Source organism: Bactrocera oleae, chromosome 4 (assembly GCF_042242935.1).
Source record: "Bactrocera oleae isolate idBacOlea1 chromosome 4, idBacOlea1, whole genome shotgun sequence".
In the NCBI taxonomy this organism is placed as follows: Eukaryota; Metazoa; Arthropoda; class Insecta; order Diptera; family Tephritidae; genus Bactrocera; species Bactrocera oleae.
Genome location: NC_091538.1, coordinates 66798257 through 66821085, shown reverse-complemented (window position 1 = coordinate 66821085; position 22829 = coordinate 66798257). Strand labels below are relative to the sequence as shown.

Below are 22829 nucleotides of genomic sequence, written 5' to 3'. Positions count from 1 at the left end.
GGGGCATCACAATTAAAAATTTTTCCGAGACGCTTCAGAGTGATTGCTGCCATTGCTGTATTTCTTATTAAAATTAAAAAAAAATATTTTTTTAAATGTCATACTATGTATCATTGGTTTTTAAAAATAGATTTTAACTGTTTTATTAAAAAAAAAATTCATAAAAATATGCCTTGTTTTACACGAATTAATCTTATAACCCCTTAATCGAAAATCGTAGCGCAACTTTTTGTCCACATTTAATCTTCAAAAATTTAGTAGAATAAAAAACAACATTTCAAGGCAAACCCTAATAAATTTACCATAATACTAACATACAACTTAATATTATCGTACAATGGCAACGCTGATGTTTTGCTTTCTCAATTGCCTTTAGGTGGAAGCCAGAAATTTAACACAACGATTTTTAGTTTGCGGTTAAAATTAGGCGCTAAAGCATTAAAATATTTTGTGAACGTGGCATTGTTTTAATTTTATAAGGTATTAAAAAAAATAAATATTACATTCGTATAAGTTAACTCCAAGGTTTTAAATTAAAATTGACTTATTTCAAATAATAATGATAATTTGCATTTGTAGGAAAAAAGTTGAAATACTACGCTTTTTAATATACTTATAATAAATACTTGAACAATACATATAATTATTGTGCCAAGTTAAATTAAATTCTAGCGCATACACAGAATTCATAAAAAGGCAAGAGCGCAGTGACTTGTTGTTGTTGCAGCGGCATGACTTGTTTACCAAACCGTTAAAAGAAAAAATGATAAATACATACAAGTTTTTGTTATTGATGGCAGTGTTAGATAGCGCCTTGTAAAGAAGAAGACATCAGACAAAGTTAAACCCGATTTGAATATGTACATATGAATACAAGGTGCGTTCCAAAGTAAACAGGACTTTAAAAAAAAAAGGCAGAACAAAATCAATTAATTTTATTCAAAAGAGTCTACTTCTGCTTTAATACAGCTTTTTGCACGGTCCAAAAGCATGTCTTAGCTCGTTGCCCGGTATGGCCGCCAGTATGCCGGTGCAAGCCTTTTGAATGGCCTCCACGTCTGCATAACGCTTTCATTTACGTCTTTTCTTTTAGAAGTCGCACGGTGCCATATCAGGTGAATACGGGGAGTGATTGATTGTTAAAAAGTGATTTTTGGTCAAATAATCGGCCACAAGCGTCAACTTCATTTAAATTTAATGTTGGCTCTTTGTTCGAAGCTCATTTTCGCAGCGATGACAAAAACATACTGACACCTAAAACGCAATAACTTCACTTCCAATAGATGAAATGTCATGAAATTTTTACTGGAAGTCGATAAAGGATAGCAGATTCTAACGCACTAGTCGACATATTGATGGCGTCACTAGAGTTTACTTTGTTACTTTTTTACTGTTTACTTTGGAACACACCTTGTGTATGTATTTATATGAGAATGCCGCAAAAAGTGCTTGCCTAAAATTTGGAACTCACACAAACAACAGCCACCTTAACAAATCTTAAGATAATTGCTTTTTATGTTCTCAAATTTTTCGAAGTTTTGTGAGAGCGAGAATGTGTAAAATAAGTAGTAAGAATGTATGTAGTGAATATACAGTTTGAAACTTTTTGAACGTTCTGCAATATTTGTGTATATAAAACAAATCATTTTCGCTATCGTTTCCGACGGATGACTCCACATGCCAGTGGGTTCTCCTTGTGGTTCTCAAATTAACTACTAAGTTACCTCTAAGGTATGTTGGAGGGGTGAAGTGTTCGAGTCACCCGAATATTGAAATGACGGCCATCAGATCGACCCCTTGACGTGAAGAGTTCTTCTGACACGTCGGTCATTCCACGACAACCAGGTCGAGGTCATTTACTCGGTTGTAATCTGCCTAGAATGATATTCAGATACTCCTGTCGAGTTTCGCTCAATGAAAACTCTTCGCCCCAGGTGTAAAAACCTGGCAAACCGAGTTCTCAGGGAACCAATAACCTGAGGCTGCCACAGACAGATAAGAGTGTCAATTTCGCACATAACGCGAAACTCAAATTGTTACCGCAATCAATTTTGGAAATGGCTGTGGCGCTTATTGCTACTGCCTTCGTTTCCGCACAGAATTTTAAATATTATTTCCATGGATACCCGTTTACTTCATACGATACCCTGAATGATAATTTAAAAATATGCTTGTCCCACTCGTATTCCATTGGTACATACTTTGAGAACAACAGGTATAGAATGTCAATAATTCCGTTGTGCTTCAACACCAAACTTTAGGGAGTGCCGAAACGAACAAGCAACTAGTACAAATAGAAATATCATAGTCTGTACATACTGTCTCTCTCATATTAAATTCAACTTATTATTTTCACTACTACTTATAGTAGTTGAAGAGAGAACATACTTATGTAGTTCAAGAGCACAATGTAAGAAATTTCTAAATTCAATTAAAAATACTGGCTGTTTATCGGGTTTGACTGTATTTTGTAGTCATTATTAAATTGCATAACTTTAAGTTTTACACAATATTAAACATAATCAAGTAATACCGTTATTACTTAACTAAAAAAACCAACTAAACTCTGTCATATTAATGACAGGCTCAGCCATTGTAACAAAATAGCAAAATAACAGTAGTACAGCAACACACTATAGTATAATAAATGCGTCTACAAAATATCAAACAATAATTAACTTAAAATTTAATTATAAGCCTCTTTTAAATATAGGAAAGCCCGCGAATAATTACAAACTAAAAATAACAAAAGCACAAATAAAAAACGAAAACACAATGACATCAACGTCTACGATTAAAAAAATTACAATCCTATTTGGCATCGTCTGCTCGGTAAGTGAACTGAAATTATTATTAAATACAAATACTTGTATATGTATAATTTTAATATATAAAATTAGTATTTTAGATTTTTATAAATATAATATAAATTCTTTTACTTACTTATTTATAAACAAAAAAAAAAAACAACTTGGCGCTTTGGGTGTTTGACTATCTAAAAAATTTTGTTTTTAAATAAAGTTTTTCTGAGACTATCTACCATCAAAGTTCTGTTCTAAATTTGAATTTAGACCCCGAACTTAAAGGGGGATAAGGGTTAATTCGTGTAAAATAAAGCCAATTTTTTATAATTTTTTTTTGTGGAACACTTAAAACCTATTTTTAGAAACCAATGGCACATTGTAGTATGACATTTGAAAAATATTCTGTTAAATTTTCATAGAGAAACATAAAAAAATATCATCTTGATCATCAATATATCATCTCCTAGCAGCGTTACTACGTAATTATGTATAGAAATAGTGATCAAAACGATCGATGCAGTAGTTTTAAAGTTATGAAGGGCACCGGCTTTGAAAACGTGAGTTGTGGAGAAAACGCTTTAAAGTTTCGAAATCTGTGTTAAAACATTCATAAGAGAGGTATATAACTAAAGGCCATAAAGGCGTCTTATATCCATAAAACACACTTTTTACCTCGAGCTCAGACCGCATTACTTGTTTATTGCTCTTTGAAGCATTTGAATAAATTTTGTTTTATTTTTTTATGTGTTTAAGATTTTTCTACAAAAAAAAAAAATATATTTCGGCAAAATATTAAAAAAAAATATTTATACATAAAATTTAAGATGTGATTGAATAAACATCGATTTGATCATCATTTTGTGTCACTGCCCAAGCGCAGTATGAACTTGTCAAGGTTAAATTTAACCCGCAGCGCGCTTTGAAACAAGATTTTAATAGCAAGAATTGTATGCTGATTTAATTTTTTTCGATTTGTATTACTTTTTTTTAAGAAAAGCTTTATAAATTTAATCATAATCTAACGGGAGACTATAATCTTTAATGAACTCGACTTATTTGGAGAATGAGATGCGTATATTATTGCATTTATTTACAGCTTTTTATTGTACAAATCATCTTCTAAGGGTTAACAGTTCTACGTCAAATTCAATTTATTAAAAGCGAGAGCAATCATGTGAGCGAGCAATCATGTGAGCGAACAATCAAAAAAAAAATACTTGTACTAGCATGTGCAAATTTTGAAATTTTTTAACGTACATAAATATGTATGCATGTATATAAATATATTGTAATTTATTTAAAAAAAAGCAAATATTATTAAAAATCCGCCCCTTTTAATTTAAAAGTGATAGCAATAAAAGAAATAACAGCAAAATTCCCAGAATTTCAATTTCTGGCTAACTGTTATAAGGCATCTGCTTTTGGTAATAAATATATGTATACATATATACCAATTTACATATATGCACGTATGATAATACCATAAGTATATCATTTAAACAAGAGTCTATATTCATAAAACCATTTGCCTGTCGCGATAAAAAAAATATTTTCGCCTAGAGTATACAAAGCCGTTTGTTACTCACAGGGTAACCAAAAGGTATGAAAATAATTTTGTTTGAGTGACTAAACAACAATGGGAAAAATTCGAAACATGCATATGGTTTAATAAATCCTATAAAAAATTGATTTATGAACGACTCAATTTCAGTGTGTACATATTTATGTTTTCAAAAATGAAGTAAGGAAGCGCCGACATACAGGTTGAACATTTGACTCCCTCGCAAATTGTAGAAAGGTGCACCTTTCATCACCCCACCAAAGATTTTCAAAGCTCAATGAAAATTTTACCTAAAATTAAACGCTATAATACAGTATACTGGTCTATTAAACGAAATTTTAGTCCCCATTTCGACAAATTCAAACAAATGAATAGTTTTCAACCATTTCCAGAAATTTATTTTTAATTGGTCGAGTATAAAAAATTTCAACTGTAATTGTGTCACGCCATTACCATTATGTAGGAGGAAAGGGCGGGCCGATATTTTTTTATTTTTAGACAGTAACATATAAAAATAGCAGTTTATTAGATACATCTGTTCGTTACGTCATTTTAAACTTTTTGGTATCCCCAGCTTATTATCTATATCATATTGTATTGTTATAAACATACGTTATATGCAAGATTATAAAAAAACAAAAACCCATTAGAAATTTCATAAAATCGTCCGAAGCAAATGAGTGAGTAGAATAGCGGTATGGTCAGATGGTAAAAAGGACACTTTCAATGCAATTCTGCAACAAAATTACAATAATAATATATTTTATTTTAGATTTTAGAGGAGACAATTTTAAAATTAAAAAAAAAAAAAATTTTATATAGTATATATGTAAAGTAATTATTTTGATTTATTTTATAGAAAAAAATAATTGAATTAAAATTTAAATATTTTTTTTGTATTTCAAAAGTCTTAATTAAAAATAGTTTTAAATTTTCTAGTCATTAATATAGGAGTAAAAATTAGAAGCAAAGAATTATTCCCAAATATCAGTTTGAAAAAAAAAATTATTAACAACTTAATATTAAAAATTTAATCAAAAAAATTTAAATAGACATTTTTATTGCGCTTGCGTACTTCGTGTTATCATTTTTTAATGCTGATTTTTGCATTAAAAATTAATTTGTGTACTTACGTACCATTTGATCAAATTTGACCCGGACTGTTACAAAAATCAACATTTTCAATATTTTTAATATAAACTTATATATCGCTTTCAAAATACGTTCCTTTTGTGTCCGAGTCATATTTGATCAGACTTTATATACTTATATACATACCATATGCACATATGGTTTATTTTGATTCTACTCAGCGCCATTTATATTTTACTATTTCCGAATTTTCACTTTCATTGAAGCATTCAATTGTGCCTACACACACACACACTTACTTAGCTAAAGTGTAAACTATGAAATATGCTTTTTCTATCTAAATTTATTGATCGTAAATTATTTACGATATTGCCTTGCAATAAATGAGTCTAAACATATGTTTGTATGCATGTGTGTAAGTAAAATTCGCAGATTTTGTATTTTTGGTCGATTTTCTGTTGAATTAAGCGCAATTGCATATTTACTATTGTGTGGTGTTAAAACCATGTGGCGGGAAATTGAAATACTTTGCTAGTAATCAGCTCCGCCACATTTTATAAAATATTATGTGAAAGAGAATTCTTCATCGTTTAGCAAAAAGTTGCAGAAATTTATTGGCGAAATTAATTAATTTCGTTTTCAATTTTTCCCTTGATATTTCGTGCAATTGAAATGAAGGTCGCAAAATCCGTTATAAATACATATGAGTGGCTCTCACTTTTCAATTTTTTAATTGTGCGGTTTCAAATTATGAGTGGTTGTAATTTGTTTGTATGTAATATGTAATTTGAAATGACCGTTATTTGATAAACTCATATATTCTTATTTGCCGAAACGAAACTTAAATATAGCCAGGCATACATACATACATACGTAGATGTATATTCGAAGTTGAAATTGCTTTGGCTTAGCCTTTCTATACTTGGAGCATAGAATAACAAAAAAAAAAAGTAAACCACAAAATATGTATACATACACATATACATGGTATGTATGTTAGTATTTCAGTATATACATACAAATATGTATGGGCGGTTTTATAAAAAACAATGTTTCAATTTCGCAGAAATTAGATTACGATAGCCGTAAACATTGCATATCAATTTTTATTACCTGAAAATAATGCAAATTTTTTTTTGTCTTGGCTCTTGTGTGTATATACATATGTACATAAGTATGTATGTATGTACACTTGTTTAAAATATTTTTCACCACACTAAAAATGCCTATTGAGACCAGAAATCAAAATTGAACTACTTCTTTCCCAGCTATCCTCAAATTTTTTGTTTACAGTGGTTTAAAGTTTGGGGTTTTTCGGTATTTATAATATTATACTTTATTTAGTGATTCATATTATTACACAACATGAAAAAACATCTATAAAACTCCATTCGAAGTGGTCTTTGTAACCAGAAGTCAAAATTAACAATTTACAAATAATTTAATAGTTTTTTATACACTCTCTCAAAATTTTGTTTAAAAAATTAGAATATTGTTTTTTTCTCAACTAGTTTGTAAGTAAGATTATCTTAGTTCTATTTTCAACGGATTCGAGTTTTGTAAGAATTTTTTTACTTACTGTAATCGGCTCTCAAAACTTTAAACACATTTTTCTCAAATGTTGTTTTCAGAGTCGAAAAACTTCTCTGAAACGGCAGGACTGATTGACTTGACATTTTCACACGACTTTCTTAGATATATTTTGCAGATAATGACCGAAGGAATGAGATTTTTGACAATAACTTTTTCCTCCTGCATATCGGCAACGGGAATGTCCGATTATTGAAGTACATTAAATTCTGTAAATGTACATTTTTTATTTATTTATTGTATAATTTTGACTTGCAAATTGATAAAACCTTTAAAGCTTAGCGAACTTAGCCTTTGTGCAGTTAATCATAGGAAGTTTAGTGAGCTTCATGCTCACAGTAAGACTTATTATCCTACATTACTAAGAATATTGTTTATTGTCTGGTTAGCAGCAATGTCGATCATCGCAGCACACCCTTCTTCACCGTTCGGTTTTTTAAAGCAATCAATTGATACAGAAATTAGTTCAAATATTTTTACGAAGAAACATTTTGCATAAAATTACTAAAATTAAATTATATATAATATATATATATATATATATATACATTTTGCTGTGTATATATATGAGTCAGAACATTAACTCGCACCTGTTATATTATTAAGAAAAAACAATTTATCACTCACATTTATGTATGGAAATAAATTTTCGAATATAGTGAATTGTATTTTCAAATAAACAACAAAATGCTTTATTTTATCAAATCAATAAAGAAACATATTGTGAGAACATGCATCAGCAGTATATTTCATCATGAATCATTATTATATCCTCACCATTTTTTTAGTAATTTGCAAACACCTCAAAGTGAGTAGCAGGTAAGAATTTGACGTTTCCCACGTTCAATAAATTTAAATTTCTAGCGAAAAAAAGTGACTTTCATCGTCTTAAGATTGTTGAGTGTTGTATTCCATCAATAAAACAAAGTAAACAAAAGAAGCCAACTAAAATTGCAAAATTTTGTTGATATATATTTTCCTTTTCAGTTACTAATTCTGAATTTACACTGAATTTAGAGAATTTCATATCGTTCTGTGTGGTCACATTCGAACAAACTCTAACCAGTCAGGTGAACATAACTCAAAGATAAAATGAGGCATAACAAAATGTGATAGTTATGTAGTCATATATTGAAAATCAGCGTTTTTTTTGCATATAATTTTAATTTAGTTGAATGAAATATTAATTGCAAATTTTTCTGTACTAAAATTTCTACTTTTCCAACACTTTAGAAACTCATTATTTTTAACGTATCAAATGTTATCGAATTTCACAGTATATAATTCATATACGCAGTTTACACAACCACTGTTTAATGTTAATTTGTGGTACGCGCTAACGATGACTTCAGTGCAATGCCAAAAAATCGGGCCCACTATGTTTGGTAACCACCTTATATGTATGTATATATTATTCGCACATTCGTTCATATTAGTCGATAGATAACTCAACCGCCGGTTTCTTTAACAGTGGAATGCTTCAAATATACACTTCGTACGTACAAGTATAGGAATGTATGTATGTAGAATATTATTTTCAGTAGAAAATTAATTTTTTTGCTCATTCGAATTTCTTGGAATGAGGTTAGACAGGTGGGTACAGATGAAACATAAATACAATTAAAGCTTGGTTAGCATAATATTTGGGTGGAAATTCGTACGACGATTTCGACTCGCATAAAGGTGACGAAAGAGACGAAAATTCTAACGTCTGGAGTTTTGGTTAACTGTTTAACCATTTTTTTTTAATTTTATTTTATAAAAATTATTAAATGTTAATAGCGCTACGTTCGGGTGTAATTGAACATTTCATACTCTTGCAACTTGCTAAGTGTTGGCAAAACTTCATATTATAAAATGTTGCGAAAAAATTCAACATTTGTATTTATTATTTTTTTAAGCTATATTATACGTCATAGAATTATAGAATTATATTAAAATCATCCACAAATGAAATACAACTGACATAAACTTAACCGAGAGGCTTAATGTAATATATTGAGTTGATGTGCAAAACGTCAATCAGAAGATCGCAATTGTTGAAATTAGGCATATGAGATTGAGTCCAAGGTCCACACCAACTCCAATCATGTTCAGCGTTAAATCATTAACATAATAAGGTTTGTTAGAATTACGAAAATTATTCAATATATTATAATTTTGCTAAGATATCTTACATATTGACCAATATATACAGTATAAGGCTAACAGGAAGTTTGAAAATCTTTTATTAGGTATATGGGAGATAGGTGTAGTATTGACTCGATTTGATCTATTTTTGGCATTGCTACGTATTATAAACCGAAACAGATGCCCTCTGAGTTTCGTTATTGAAATTCAGATGAAGGTGAGGTAACATCTGAATTTAAATTATATATCTCACACATTGGCCGATATTTTCGGTAAAAAGTCAACTATAGGCACTGTTATCCACATATTTGGTATCTAGGGGCCTGAACAGGTATTTGATTATTGTGTCTTAAATAGTTTAGGAGATATGTACACCAAACCTTTTAGAGGTTGAATTTACAGCTTGCTAGGATAGATTGACAGACGGACGGACGGACAGACAGAGATCCGGATTTCAGCTCGTCCCGTCATCCTGATCATTAATATACATATACATAACTCCATCTCCTAATATATCTCCATTAGTTTTAGGTGATGCAAACAACCGTTAGGTGAATAAAACTATTATACTCTGTAGCTACATGTTGGAAGCGTATATAAATTTGAAATGATTGCTTTCAGCATATTGTGGTTAGTTTTGTGGTTTCAGACTACGTAGCTATTGGTGAAATGTTAGCGCGCAGAAATTTTTGTGGTTTTCTGAAGTGCTCTCTCGCTAATTATGAAAGCAAAAAGCTTCAATATGTTAATTACGTTTTCGTTATTGTTTCCCGGAATAAATTTAATTTATTTTTATTCATTAGTATTTTGCCATTCAAAAATATTTCCGTATTTATTTATGTATATATGTTTAGTATTGACTGCAGGTATTTTCAGGTTTTATTTCTGTATTTTTTATTAGTTAAAATTTCATTAGAATTTCGTGTAGGCCTTAGATCTTAGGTTCTAAAAGTATAAAAATTAATCTTATTCCATAAGTTTTCATTTTGGGTTCCTAATAAAATAGAATGAATGAATCATGTTTTCTTTTTTTTGGTTTTCTATTTTTAATATGCTATGTCTTCAATATTTAACCCAACGGTTGTTTGTATCACTCAAAACTAATGGAGTTCGATATAAGGTTATATATTTATATATAAATGATCAGAATGAAGAGACGAGTTGAAATCTGGTTGACTGTCTGTCCGTCTGTCTGTGCAAGGTGTAACTTAAGTAAAATTTTAGATATCTTTATGAAACTTGGTACACATGTTTCTTGGTACCGTAAGACGGTTTGAATTGCAGATGGGCGTAGTCGGACCGCTGCCACGCCCACAAAACGCCATTAACCGAAACACAATAAATTGACATAACTAAGCTCCTCAATAAGATACAAGACTGTTATTTGGTACAGCGCATCACATTAGAGAGGGGCATCTGAAATTAAAATTTTTTTTTTAAAGTGGGCGAGTTCCCGCTCTCTAATAGATTTAATGTGCATATCTCCTAAACCGCTAAAGCTATTTTAACCAAATTAACCAGGACAAATATTTTTAGTACCCTTACCGACAGTGTGAAAATGGGTAAAATCGGGTGATAAAACCACCCCTATATAACGGTTTAGATTAAAACTACTAAAAGTGCGATAACTTATTAAATAAACCAGCCAAAGACGTTCAATTTTTCACATAGAATGGCACAATTAAGTTTTATCTGAGTTAAAACAAAAATTGGACAAGGTGCGTGGCACCGCCCACCTTTAGGTAAAAACTAATATTTCGGGACCTGCTCGACCGATTTTAACCAAATTCGCTATGTAACATTTTTCTGACATTCTCATGTAACAGTGCGAAAATGGGGTCAATCGAACACTAACCACGCCTATTTCCCATGTAACATCATTTTAAATTTCATCTGATTCTTTCACATTCCGCTATCCAAACCAAGTACCAATGAATGTATCGGGATAAAACTGTGCACAATTATGCGCTTATAGTAGGTCACCTTGTGACCAAAAATTTACAATACCGGACTACAACTGTTCAAGCCCCCGAATACCGAATATGTGGACACCAGTAGCTATAGTTGACTTTTTACCGAAAATAACAGTCAATGTGTGAGATATATAACTGAAATTCAGAGATGATCCTTTCCTGATAATAGTATGTCTGTGTGTCAAAAATGGGTTGAATCGGGCCAATACCTAATATAAAGATTTTTTAATTTTCGGCGGACTTTATACCGCATATATCGGCCAAAATGTATCTCAATGAAAATTAAAAAGTGTATTTTAATCATAACAGTGTATATATAAAATTGGGTAAAAACTTGACAACTAAAATCATAATTTTCGAACATCCGGCTGACTTTACTCCATATGATTGGTGGCGGTATGTTAGGTACTTTAGTCAAACCCAGGGAGCATTTTAAGGGGTTTCCTCGGGTAAAAAACGGTCTTTTTTCAATAATTTTTTTTACATATAAAAAATGAAATATTTTAATTAATTTTTTTTTTTATTTAAAAGATACATATTTAATAAACATTTTGTAAAATTTTCCAAAAAAAATATCAAAATGGCGGTCATTACGACGCCATTTCCGGCAGTCCCTTGGAAAAAAGGTGCCTCCGCGTTGTCAGCAGAACTTCTTTCAGGATCATCAGAAGTAAAAAGGAAAAAATACGTGTTTTAGTAAAGACAATAAACTAGGTATTGGGCGAAGGAAAAAAAATGAAAATTGGATTTTCGATGAAAATTTCTCGACATTTTTTTTTTAATAGTTGTAAATGATAGCTCGAAGACATATGTAAAATTTCATCAAGATCGGTTGAGTAGTTCGCGAGAAATCTTGAAAACCGACTTTGAAAACATAGTTTTGAGAAAAACGCGTTTAAAGTTTTAAGAGACAATAAAAGTGCCTATACCTAACCTCGAGCGTTCACCTTTTCAAGGCTGTATCTCCGAAACTATTAGTCGGATTAACTTGAAAATTTAGGACAATATTCCAGAGATGTTATAAAATTTAATAAGACAAAAAAAATTTATATTATAATAAACCGTGAAACCCATGTAATCCCTTAATAGTCTGTGGTATATTAGTAGATAATATCGGGTCAATACTATCCTCACTATATAGTACTTATAATAATTTTTATTATTTTAACAAGTTTTATGCCGAATATGTCGGTCAGTGAGTACTATTTATATATAAAATAAAAGCAATAAAACCAAGTTTAAGTTTATGGCCTGCAATATAAGTCAAAAAGATACCAAATTTAATTGTATTCATCGAATAATGGGTGTTTAATTTTTTCGCAATATTTTTTAATATAAAGTTTTACCAACATCTGGAGGAATTTCCCGGGCTTTCATTCTTGCAAGTTCAAGAGTACAAAATGTTGGGTTAACTTAGCTCTTCCTTACTTGTTTATTACAAATTTTTACCATTTGTCTTAAGATATGTATAAATATACCTTTAAATTTATTTTAAAACAATCGATACAGTAGTTTTTAATTCTCACAAATCGATTTTCTGTTATGTGTTTCAAAATTGAATTAAATTCTCATTAGTACAATTTCGAAGATATCTGGTTCCACTACCTTGAGGAAAATGATTCAAATGCCAACATTTGATCAATTTCAATTGTGGTGACTTTTCAAGTATAAATTCGATTTTATTCCTAGGTTGGCAAGTTGACATAAAAATCTACTTACATATATTACCGAAATAACAACGGCATTCATTGGTTTTACTTTATTAACTGCCATTAAATTTGACTTTATGAAAACGGGACATGATAAATGAACACCACCTTTGGAGAAACGGAGGTATTTTAGATTTTACTCCTTGATGGTTATATATGACACTAATCCACCACATTACTCTAAATCGCCGGAATAGTTAAAATATTTGTCCACGTCATTTTAAAATTATAGGAAATTTGACGGCATTTGATGACAGAGTTATGACACAACATTTTTCCATATCGTGCTGCCATTTATGAAAATGGGTTTGCGTGCGTGATCTTAACCTTCCTTACTTGAGTTTGTCTAGTCAAAATAAAACAATTACCGTTTTGACTCATTTCATTGTCAATAATAAACAAATGACGCTGATTAATACATTTATTTATATTCTCGTTATGTATACCCCAATAGGAAAACAAAGTAGTTATCAAAAATAACAATTCACAATTAGAATTTTCTGACTATAATCAGACTGGACAAACTACAAATACTAGTTAAATATATATCTATGTATGAGTGTAATAAATAATTTATATCAATAAACATTTGGAAGACCGAAACAATATATGACTTTGACCCGGAAGGGTTGCGTAAAATAAATCGATAAATTAAAAATTTTTCTAGATTTGTGCAACCTTACTTTGTATGTTCGTGTGAAGTTTGATTTCCACTTGTATGTTAGTGTGTGCTTCCAAGCTGTTTGTTTACGAGGCGAATAGTTTGGAATCACGGCTATTGAATCGTTGAGAATGTTGCAGAATTGTTTTGGGAAGCCTTCTTTATTACAAACACAAGTATTTGAGCGGCACGAAGCATTCAGTGAATCACACCTAAAAAACTGCGACTTTTGCAAAAACAATGTCGAGTAAATATCGTAAAATACTTAGATGCTTGACAGCGAAGATGAGGTGGACCCTACTTTCAACAAACGCTTCATTACTGGTGACGAGACGTGGACTTATGAAATGACTTCAAAACTGTCCCACAATCTAGCGAATGGCGATTGAAAAATGAGCCGAAAACGAAAAAACTAAAATTCACAGAAGGTATTGAAGGCCATCTTAGACGAAGCTTATAAAATGGAAAATTGTATTATGCGTGAAAATGTAGTTTTTTTTTTGCCAGTTCGGGTCATATTTGATCAGATGGTATATCCCTTAGAACTATTATGACAAGATATATTTTTAATCGACATCTGATAATTTGATCGATAAACATTTCGTCGGAAATCAACCGTAACAAACATCAATTGCTTGTATGGAAAGAGAATTGTCGACTGCCTAGTTGCAGCTTATACTAGTTGTAGAGTAATTTATAACTGGTCGACTTTACTGCAGAGTATGTATGGTATGTAACATGTATAGTGTTAAGATAATGTAATGATGTTACGGGCACGTTAAACTAAAAAAATAACGAGTTTTTCAAATAGTAGAATATTATACATACTTAAAATTGACAATAGTATGAATAGTAAGCGCGCTTACCTCATTTGCAACAAAGCTAACAGTTAAGTTAATGATATGTTATTTACAAATTGTAAAAATTGTAAATTACAATACTTCGTGAATATTTAGCTACTTTTGAGCTTTTAAGTAGCAATATTTATTGCTTATAGCATCTAGCATTGAAGTTGATGACATGTTGTACACAAAAACGTATTCATAAATGTAAAGATCGCTCCTTGAACTTTTTGCTATTTTTGCTGTCACCACCTTTATCACCCATTACTTTATCGCGCACTTATTCACTTAAATCAACTATGAGACGTCACTACTGACATCAATTGCCGGTTGAGCTGAGTGTTTAATTGAATGGTAAGTCATTGTATGGTATGTTCCATCACCGCCTGTATGTCTAATCTAGGCGAATGCAAACTTCTAGATTAATTTAGCGATTAACGCTTATACTCTATAGGGTATTTGCTCGTGACTACTAAATTATAGTAGAACTAAGAGAAAAAGGCAAAAAGGAATATCAACGCTATTTTATCGCGTTTTGGAAAGCATCAAGTAATTTTAAAATTGATAGTTAAATTTTGTAAATTACAGTTTTTATGCTAATTTCAATTGCTTAAATAACTTTCTAAAGGGCGACTCAGAATAAATATAGATACAAATGTGTCTAGGAGCATATTATACGCATTAGGATGGTCCTTCAATTCTGTCGCATGTAAATATTGCTTGCGAACAATTTTGTATGTCTCAGATAAAAGCTTTATTTATTAAACTTTCTTCATACAGGATAAAAATTTATATACTACATATTTGACAGTGACTTTAAACTTCACAGATGCGTTTTTTAAAGCAGAAAAGGGTGTAAAAAAATCTACATTTTAATTTTGATCCATCAGTTTGAATATCAGCTAGTGACTGACCTGAACAATTTGTTCAGAGATTGTCGCGCTGACTTGGACAAATATAAAATATAAAAGTTTTCTATACAAGAACTTGGTTTTGATCGATTATATTGTATTGCAGCTATACTCTATAGCTGTCCGATACCGCGGTACCGACAAATAACCAGCTTCCTGGGGAGAAAAGGTCGTGTGCAGATCGATATCTAAAAAATGGAGGTATAATTCTATTGTATACAACAACCACCCTAATGCCCACTTTTAAAGTAATTTTTAAAAAGTAAACTGATAATTTTTATATACATATGACTTGACATATGATGAATAACTTCGATTTATCGACTCGTTGTGCCAAAGCTGTATGGATGAATGCATGGTGGAATCCTCTCGGCACTTTCTCCTCTATTACCAAGCTTTTGCTAGACTGAGATTGAAATATTATATATCGGTAGACACACCTCTGGCGAACCTAGCGAAGTGGCTAGGATTGATATTTACGGTCTTAGCAAATTTGTCGCTAGCTCAAAACACTTCGAACAGGTATGAGAATCTGGTCATCTATTTTTAGAAGTTTTGGAGGTATCACAGAGGACCAACATCATATCTGCTCAAGTGAGATCCATCGCTACCTTTGGCATGAGGATCAACCCTGTGTGTTCTTTTCGCACTCACTTACAACAAAAGGTCAATGTAAGGCTTTTAAGAAATGTATTTATGTATGTATGTATTTCTTATGTCACAATTTGACTCGAATTTTTTCAATTTAAAGGGTTTTCAAAGAGTGACTGTTGATGAATCCCTTTAGAAATATTCTAAAATCGGATAGTTATCTATATAGTCCAAAGAATATAGTTAAAAAGTTGCAGTCAAAGTGGTCAACCTGGGATATACATCGAGTCAAACCCGAGCTTAAGGCCACATCCAGACCAAAAAATGAATTGTAACATTCTTCGGAAAAGTTAATGCGTGCCAATTTCGTTCCTCAATTGAAGCAATTTACATTTGCATAAATTTAAATATGTTAATTGAAATTAATAATTAATAAAATGATGCCCTGGACACTACGTGATAAGAGTAAAGTGTCACAAGAAATTGCTCACACAATAATAATACATATCATAAGTGTAAATTAAATAAAATGGCGATTACAGTTGAATGGGTACTCGTACTGTTATTACTTTATTTGCAGAACTTTAGTTTTGACCTTGAGCGACATATGTAAATCTCATCAGCCATTGCCTTGGGACTCTATAAAGCACACGCATGCATATTATTGCCTTAAATTTCTTTGTTGCCCGCAGTAATCGACTTAATGTCGCCATGTGTTATGCCTTTTCATAGCCCGCCACCCTTCACTGACGACAACTGCCAGCTTCAAATTACACTGTAGTGCCTGCTGAACGCGAATTTCCAGCACCTCCATGTGGTCCTTGTTGATATGCACCCCACATAATAAACGCCTGTGCATATTTACTTATTGTACAGTATTTATGCGAGTTTATATAGAAAGTCTGCTGAGTCACACATCAGTATACATACCTGTATATTAATACATCTTTATATATATACATAAATATTATCATAAATAAATGCGTCTTTGGCTATTTCATCGTTTTTCCTTAATGGATTTCCACTGTAGTAGCTTTTAAATGGAAACTCCTACGTAAGTCTTACCCACTTAAGTATTCCTTATGTTCACAAGCACACTGTACTTCTGGGAATACATAAAATGTTTGTAAATATGAAAATAGTTTGAGCGTGTATATGTAGTCCGTATGTATGTATGACGCCAGCTGGTCCGACACAGTTCGCATTGGCAGCCAATGCCCTCGGTATGCGTGTCCATAGTTGTCTTTGCTTCTCATCGCTGTATTTATTAATATCAGTTGTAGCATGTATATGCAGTGCTGCCATTTGATTAAATTTGCTCTACAAGAATTTTTATACTTATTTTTGAATTTTAAATATAAAAGTTTTAATCCAGTTAATATCAGAATTATAAATCAGATCTTTATTTTCGTCTTCAAAAAACGCTCCTGTTGAATTAAAGAGATAGCACTTCAGCGATATTTGTTAAGGGCCTTCGTTGAAATAGTTTTAGTTGTTTCAAAAAATTTGCTAATTTTACTCCGATAATTGAGTTTTGGGAATACAGAACAGAAAGTGTCTGGTGATGACTTTATACATCTTGAACTAGGTATTTTAAGTTTGCTTGAAAGTTTGTAACACCTAGAAGAAAACGTGGCAGACTCTGTAAAATATATATATCAGCGTCACGAAATGATTCGATTTAGTCATGTCCGTCCGTCTGTATATACGCGAACTAGTCCTTCAATTTTTGAGATATCGATCTAAAATTTTACACACATCGTTTTCTCCCCAAGGAGCTGCACATTTGTCAGAATATCGGAATTATAGCATATAGCTGCCATACAAACTGACTGTTCAAAATAATGAAAGAAAGATCTTTCCACACCTTTTTATGCTATATGGAATACACCTGTAAAGGGTATTGTCGCCGAAGTTAACCGTTTTTTCATTTTGTGTTGTTTGTGTTTGTAACGAACTTTTTTTTACAAAAAAACAAGAAGAATTTTGCTAAGCATACATTGTCAACACCCTTTATAGAGGGTTTTTAATGACATAAATTACCTGGAAAATTTTGTGCTTTGTAAACAAATAGTACGCTCTTACTTCAATGGAATATCAAAGTATTTTTGATCCAAATTATTCTTGTATAAAATTTGTAGATATAGATTATGGCATACTAAAAATGAAACACTCAGACACACATCTGCAGTTGACTGAACGTGAATAAAAGTGCGCCAACATTGAATGAGTGACAAACGATTTTTGAACTTCGACCGCGCAGATTATTTTGAATCGTATTTTTCCAACTATGATGATAATGACTAAGCCATTGTGATGTTGTTTTATCTGATAGGAAACCTAATGAGTCATTTGCTTTAACGCATGACAAATAGAAAAACGCCTGAATTTTCAAATTCAGAGAGATTATATTTTTCCTGATCATTCCGATATAATAATCGCTCTAAAGAATCTGAAGTTTTACTAATTAAGCCCACGGTTAAAAAATTGCAAATTTAGCAAGAGAAACGAGAGATTCGGCTACACTACATTCTCATGCAGATACATTTATACATCTGTATATTATCCATTTATTTAAGCCTATCTGAGAGCGAGACACGTCTTTTCAACATCAAAATTGAGTCACTATGTTGCGATGGAGAGGATGAGCACTACTTTAATAAGCATGTACATACATATGTTTATCTACATACTCGTATATATGTATGTATATATACATACATATGTGTGCTTTTTTATTTCGCGCCATGACACCACTACAGCTTTTAATTTAACATCAATTGAGAGTATGATCAAAAACCGTAGCGAAACAGATAAAATTACGTTGAACTATATATATATGTATGTATATGTACACACAAACATATTTACACGAGCATGAGATCACTCTTAAAAAATGTTTTCCATTAATTAGCTATCAATTAGTGCATTGCCATTTTTTGTAGAATATTCAAATTGAAAATAAGTGAAATTCCAATAATAAATAATACCCACTGAATTTGACCCGGATTAAAAAAAAAACACATTTTCATGTATTTTAATACAAATCTTTATTATCCCCTTCAATAGAGGCTGCTACTGAGCCAAAACAAGCATGCCAACGCTCAATCCAATTTTGCCTACATACACTTGTTGTAAGTCTCGGCTGGCATGGCTGTTTCGGCTCATTTTTAAAAAACCATTTGCTGGATTTTTGGACAGTTTTGACGTCAGATTCATAAACTCACGTCACGTCACCATCCTATAACTGTCTATAATACATTTTATGAATGTACGGCCTCTACTCGACGTCATTTTTGCAAAATATTCAGGTTTTTTGGTACGAGCTTCATACACAAAACATTAACCGAAATGTGTTGGGTCGATCCATAAGTGACTGTTATCTCTCTGATGCCAACAAAACGATTTTCAAAAACTGTTTCTCTAACTTTTTTGATGTTATCGAAAACGTGAATTGACGACTCACATGAGGCAAGTTTTCGATGACTTCACGACCTTCAGACCTAAAATCTCAATCAAACGCTATGGTTCAGTGCAAGGCTATTATTCAGTGGTTAGGATTAAGGTTTTTTTTTTTAACGGGGTCATATAAAAAGATTTTTTATGACATTTTTCAATTGTTGAAATTGATTGTTATAGGACTAAATTTTTTGCGTGAAATTGCTTGTGCAAGTTATAACATTTTTGTTATATTTTATTGCAAGTTTGTATTCAATGTAAATACCGTTATTTTTTATATAAACGTATGTATATATCGTCAATATTTTAATCAAACTATTTTCTTCGCTTACTTTCAGGTCTTTGCCTTGGTGTTAATTTCGTTCGGCGTTTATGTGCTCTCCTCCTATAGAGTCAATGAAGTCGGGGCTTTGGCCGCCTATTCATATATTGGTTTAGGTGTGGCCACAATTGTTGTATTCTTGCTGGGATTCTTTGGTGCGGCTCGCGAAAGCGTTTGTTGTACGATTACGGTAAGTGATGCGGAGTAGAAAAATGTACTTATTTATTTTCTCTTAAATTAAATGTTATGGTTTCGTTTTCATATATGTACTTTTATATTTTTTATGCACCTATACATATATAAATTTCGTTATTTTTACAGTTTATCGCTTTCCTTTGGATTGTGATGATAGGCCAAATCGCAGTCACTTTCCTATTGGTGAGAGGGGAGCAATCAACAGCATCACATGTCTCGAATAATTTGGATGTGGCTTGGGAAGAAGAGCTGAACAGCCCTGGAGCCATGTCTCTGTATGAGACTTGGGTAAGTGTTTAATGATTTTACAAAAACGTTTTTAAAAATGCATAGTGTGGGAATATATATCCTAAACGATGAACACCCATATCATTATAATAAGTTCGTGTATAATCGGCCGTATTATCTCGCGCACTGCAAGTTTTTTTTGAGCTTCTTCAAAAAATATATGTATGAGTAGTGGGTTCTTCAGCGAGTCAGACCCACAGTAGGAACATCCTCGTAGTTATAATAATTGCATATTGTTCAAAATAAATCGATTGGAGATATTAATTACTTTACCACGAACACAAGTATTTAAATGGCCCAAAGCATTCAATGAAGGCCGTGATATCATGAAAAACTTGCCTCATACGAATCGTCCACCCATCTATGCCGATTAATGATGATAACATTGAAAAAGTTAAAGAAAAAGCGCTTGAAAATCATCGTGTTGGCATCAGAGAGATAACAGGCGATCTTATACATATATAGATGGACACAACACATTTTGGTTAATGTATTGTGTAAGAAGCGTGTCAATACTAGACTCGTACCAAAAGACCTAAATCTTTTGCACACGCGACGGCGACTAGAGGTCGCAAAAAAGATGCTTGACAACGTAGTTGTGGACCCTACATTTCGCGAACGCATACGTGAGTAGACGTGGGTTTCGGAATATGCCGTCGAAACTGATAGATTTGTATAAAAATATCTAAAATTGTAGGTCAAATTTGATCAATTACTACTTTCCCCTTTTCATTTATTGTTTACTTCATAAGAATTGCGTTTAAATATGTATACTATAACACATATTCTCTGTTCGCACCGAGGCTTCAATTTATGACATTGATTTAATAACATGGAATTTCCGATAACGCTGATTGATATACTACGAATATAAGCTCATAAACTCAGAAGTGTTTACATATACAATAGGGGTATTCAGATCGAAGATGTTGATCTGGTTATTCGTTAGTTGATAGTTCGTTAAAACACTGCACTGTGAACATACTTTTTGCCCTGTTTCAGTAGTATTGGTAAATTTTGTTCCAAAATATTTGATTCAATTTTATTGAATACTTATTGTTGAAAAGTTTGTCTGAAATTATTTTGTAGCGATGAATCAAATGAACATTTTAGGCTTCCACGCAAAACAAACAGCTGCTTTGATATTACCAAGTAATGAAAAAATTGTCTAGCTTGTCAATATGCACGTAAAAAACTACCGAATAACGACTAACGAATTAACAAAGCTCGTGTGAATATATAGGTATAAATATGTTTGGTATGCTAAACATTTTTTATTTATTTTTTTTGACAGCTCGGTTGTTGCGGTCGGGCAAGCCCTCACGATTATATAGCCAATGATCGCATGCCGCCAATAACGTGCTTCAAGAATGGCGATAATACGAAAAGTGAAAATCTGATCGGCATCGGCTGTCGCATAATGTTTGAGGACTACTGGCTAAGCTTGTTGCGTTCCTTCAATATAATCGCTTGTGTGATGATTGCTTTGGAGGTGGGTTCACATACAGACACTTACATACAATTATATGTGTGATAATGCTTCTTCTTCTTTTTGTTGACTATTGAAAATAATAAAATTAATTTTTTTTATTTTATTGCAGTTATTGGGTAGCGTGATATCGTGCTGCCTGTGCAACAGCATACGCAATGATCACAGGCGCTCCTATTATTAACCTCATATGCGCCCAGTGTTGCATAGCGTTGATTTTTAGATTTATGTTACTTCTATTAGCTATTTACAAATTTTTTTGTAGAGTACACAAAAATAAATACGAACAATAGTTTATTAGCCTAGGTATTTATATAATTTATTTATATAAGTTGCTTACTATAAATGAAAGCCTTAATAGTTTTTTGCTTTTTAAGTTGTTGTATATTTTACTCTCTAACTAACTGTGAATATAAATTTGTCAATTCGTTATTTATATTAAAAAAATAATATTAAAATTACACAAGAAAACGCTATGAAATACATAAAATGAAAACCGAATGTTGCTGCAGCTGAACCTATTATGTAATTGTTAAAATTGGAACAAGTTAAAAAAAGAAAATTATTCCGTAATTAAAGTGAATTTTATGAAATTAATACTAACCTAAAAATATATTGTACTTTGAGGGTGAAAAAATAAACTTTTATAAAAATATTTATATGTACATATAAGCGCACTCATACATATGTATACTCATAAGAATATGAAACAAAATTACTGCTAATTTTGTTATTTTTTACGAATTTGCGCTTAAATGTTTCGCTTGTGAGTTTAACTCACGCCTTCATATGTAAATAAAATGTACAAATGTTTGAAAAAGTTCTGCATACGGGTTTCTTTGTATGGATAATTGGCTAATCTGCTTGCAATTAATAGAATTTGGCACGATTGGAAGCACAACAAACAACGTGCTTAGCTTAGCACAGTGGTATCAAGTTGGTTAAAATTGGAAAATTATATTTTTCTTCGCACTTATTATTTATTTATATATATATATATAAAATTTATAGTGAGTATTTTAATTTGTTAATTTTAGTTCAAAATTATTTTTCAAAATTTTTTATATGTATTTTAGATTTTTATGCGAAACGTGCATATTTGGTCCTGTCATTTTTATTATTTTCGTGAATGATACCCTTGCTTCCACAAAAAAGTTTTTCATAATTTAAAAAAAAAGTGGTATTTAATGTGGTCTATGCGTACAATTTTTT

The 22829-nt window shown here is 31.5% G+C and overlaps 1 protein-coding gene across 2 annotated transcripts; it reads left to right on the top strand.

The window, feature by feature from the left end:
• The first annotated feature begins 367 nt into the window (after window positions 1–367).
• On the top strand, window positions 368–22440 carry Tsp42Ef (Tetraspanin 42Ef). Of its 2 annotated transcripts, none has more exons than XM_014247294.3 (6): window positions 368–480; window positions 2698–2832; window positions 19662–19835; window positions 19967–20128; window positions 21423–21620; window positions 21730–22440. In XM_014247294.3, exons 2-6 carry the CDS (start codon window positions 2776–2778, stop codon window positions 21799–21801), a joined length of 663 nt encoding a protein of 220 aa, XP_014102769.1. In that variant the 5' UTR covers window positions 368–480; window positions 2698–2775; the 3' UTR covers window positions 21802–22440. The 2 variants fall into 2 exon arrangements, with proteins under 2 accessions (XP_014102769.1, XP_036225952.1); XM_036370059.2 differs by having other exon boundaries at window positions 370–480; window positions 2714–2832.
• The last annotated feature ends 389 nt before the right edge of the window (window positions 22441–22829 follow it).